The sequence below is a fragment of the Furipterus horrens genome, unplaced genomic scaffold, assembly GCF_987537825.1.
Source record: "Furipterus horrens unplaced genomic scaffold, mFurHor1.1.pri manual_scaffold_5, whole genome shotgun sequence".
In the NCBI taxonomy this organism is placed as follows: Eukaryota; Metazoa; Chordata; class Mammalia; order Chiroptera; family Furipteridae; genus Furipterus; species Furipterus horrens.
The window spans coordinates 78,918,635-78,921,846 of record NW_028327175.1 but is presented as its reverse complement, the minus strand read 5'-3'; the positions used below and the strand labels follow the sequence as shown (position 1 = coordinate 78,921,846).

Below are 3,212 nucleotides of genomic sequence, written 5' to 3'. Positions count from 1 at the left end.
ACTGCCTAACTTCAAGGAGCTCTGAAAACAACCATATTCAAGACAATGAGAAGTCAATTAAGGATTTAACTGTGGGGCCATGAGAAAAACAGGAAATTAGGATCAGGGGATCCCAGTGTGAGTGGAAGAGGTCAAGAGGGGATGTGAGTTGAATGTTATCTCAGTGGCTTTAATTGGGTTTCCTGGCTTCCTTCGCATATGTCTGGGTGAACTTGTTCACTGACCTATCTTCTTTTTGGAACATCTTAAGCAAGAACAGAGGCACTGACACTCCTAAATACTGTTCAAGAAGCTGCAATGTGGGCCAAACAAAACCCTCCTATCCTTTAAGACCCATCTCTTTGATGGAAGCTCCCCTCCTACTGTTGTCTCTGAATCCCTATTATTTGGGGCAAAACAACCTTGGATTGTATTAGAAATTATATAACAAAGAGTTGTAATCATGTTCTCCAGGGTCTGTGTCATTGCCAGCAGGGCCTGGATGGCCTCCCAGGACCACCACCCAGTAGCCACTGCAGAGGAAGAGCCCAGTCTGATGATCCGCAGCAAGTCTAGCAACAAGAGAACTTCTGCCTTCCCTGACTTGAACCACTTCTTCAAATGGCAGGGTGGGGGGCATTCACAGAGGATCAGAACAGTCTTTGAAGATCTGAGGTCTCTCTCCAGGGAGTTCCCAGAAGCTACTGTCCCAGTGCCTACTGTCCCCACATGGAAGCTCCTCATGACCTGCCACCACCACCACCACATGGACACCAGAGTCACTTCTGCCTGGACATCCTGGAGGAAAAGTGGTCAGCCTTGTGACATCGGAACCATCCTGGTCTCCACGCAGGACCTGCTGGGAGAATCCAACATCAATAGCCCTTTGAACACACATGCTGCTAAGTTCTGGCAACACCCACCTTTAAGAATCTGCAAGAAATCTTAGAGCAGGTCTCCCGCCAAGAGCCCTGACTTGGCTGTCTAGCCTGTCTCCCTGCATTGTCTTTATTTTTTCCTCACATGGTTTGTCTTTTCTTTGATTTTCGTACAGAAAATTAAGTCTCTGGTTGAGCCCTTATAATGAATATATTAAATAAATACATATAGGGTTTTATTTTTTACAAAAAATTTTAGGTAGTGGAGTATACATACTAAAAACTTAGTGATAACTACCTCCAAGCTGACAAAGGGAAGAAATGGAGAGGGTACAGAATACTTGATTAATTCACACACACACACACACACAAAAAAAAAAAAAAAAAAAAGGAAAAGGAAAAGAAAGCAACTATGTAGCAAAGAAAAAGAAGGCTTTGACAAGAAGACATTAAATTGTCATTTACAAAGAATATGATTGGCTACGTAGAAAATTCAGAAAACTCTGAATATAAGAATATTACATGTTCCATTAGAACTAATTTATTAGAACTGAGAACAGGGTTCAGCAAAGGTGCTGAATTAAAGATCAACCACTTTTATATAATACATTCTTATATACCAGCATATTAATAAGAAAGGATAAAGAAAAAAAACATTATTCACAACAGAATCAATAAGTTTTAGGGACAACAATTAACCTAAAGCCACATGTGGAAGCTTTTACTAGAAACCAGGGGTAATATTTATTTATACTTTGTGAGATTCATTGTAACTGGTGACTTTTCTACCAGTTATTATTATTATTTTAGCTAAACCTGTCTGCTCCTATATATTGGGTTGGACAAAAAGTCTTATGGTTTTTTCCATAAAGGACACATTTTTCATTTTCACCAATAACTTTATTGTTGTGGATATTTTGAGTATGTTGGCTAGCTTCTGCATGGAATAACATCGATTGTTCTCAATTAATGTCTCAATTTGATTGCTATCAACTTCTACTGATCTACTCTATCATGGAGTATCATCCAGTAAGAAATCTCCAGCATGAAAGTTCACAAACCACTTTTGACATGTTTGATCAGTCATGGCATCTTCTCCATATACTGCACAAATCTTTTCTTTGCATTTCAGTTGTATTTTTTTCTTTTCTTGAAATAATAAACTGTAATGTGCTGAAAATGTTGCATATTTTCTTCCATCTTCAATATTAAAATGGTTACACAAGAATTCAATTTTGATTTTTTTTTAATGAATGCTGATATGAAAGCTGTCACAATAAAATCTAACAAAATTGTTTTGAATGAAGTTAAAGACAACTAAGCACTACTAGAGCCATCTTACAGAAAAAGAAACAAACTTTTTGGCCAACCCAATAGTTACCAGTAGCAAAACTCTTTGGACAGTTGTGCAGTGACTTGAGAGGCCGAGGTGAGAGAGAGAGGAGAGCTGGGGAGCATGTACCTTATATCACAGAGGGCAGCCCAGGGAGATCAGAACCCAGGAGCTGAGGGGGGCAAGGTGGATGGGAGTGGTGGGTGGAGGAGGCTGAGCCCCAGGTCTGCAGAATGAAAACTGTGCCAATGGGGAGCTGCATGGAGCTACAGAGGCCAATCCCTCAATTTCTTCGATCAATATTTATTGAAGACATACTATGTGTCCAATACTATTTTAGGTTTGGAGGATAGAGTTGTGAATGAAGCAGACAAAAACCTCCCTTTTATGGAGTTAATACTGTGTTGTAGAATGCAGAGTCATGGAAAAAAAATTAATGAGCATATTTTATAATCTGTTAAGTAATCGTAAGAGCTTAGGAGAAAAATAATAACAGAGATGATGGAAATTTTAGATGGGATGTCCAAGAATGGCCTCAGTGAAAAAGTGTCATTGAGTAAAGACCAGAAGGAAGTAAGTGGGTGAACCATGTGAGTACCTAGGTGACTAACAACCAGGCACAAAACGTTAAGCACAAAGACCCAGAGGTGAGAGCATGGTGGGGGCTGAGGAACAGAGAAGGCAGCAGTGCATCTGGGGCAGAGCAGGAAGGAGAGAACTGGTGACATTACCCTGTTTCTCTGAATTTGAGGCCATTCTGTACTCACGCATGTCCTGCAGAGAGCTGTGCTGCTACGCAGTTTCAGCACTGCTGGCCTGGCAGCATGACTTCTTCTCATAGAACAAATGCACTGTCAAGTTCACTACACAAAGACTTTATCTGTGTTATGAGAAATGCTCACAATAAAACACCGGGACACAGGACTTCAGCAGCAAAGTAAGGCATTTGTTTATTCACAGGTCTGCAGAACCAGGCACAGCTAGCCAGGGGCATGCGCACCTGAAGTAGACAAAAAACAAAC

General features: G+C 40.6%; 1 protein-coding gene across 1 annotated transcript; it reads left to right on the top strand.

Moving 5' to 3' along the window:
* The first annotated feature begins 442 nt into the window (after positions 1–442).
* On the top strand, positions 443–928 carry LOC150008834 (ubiquitin-conjugating enzyme E2 C-like). The gene has a single exon (XM_090279326.1). It carries the CDS (start codon positions 443–445, stop codon positions 926–928), a length of 486 nt encoding a protein of 161 aa, XP_090135452.1.
* The last annotated feature ends 2,284 nt before the right edge of the window (positions 929–3,212 follow it).

Coding starts and splice junctions, on each gene's coding strand:
- LOC150008834 (XM_090279326.1), top strand. CDS start 443: ATGTTCTCCAGGGTCTGTGTCATTGCCAGCAGGGCCTGGATGGCCTCC.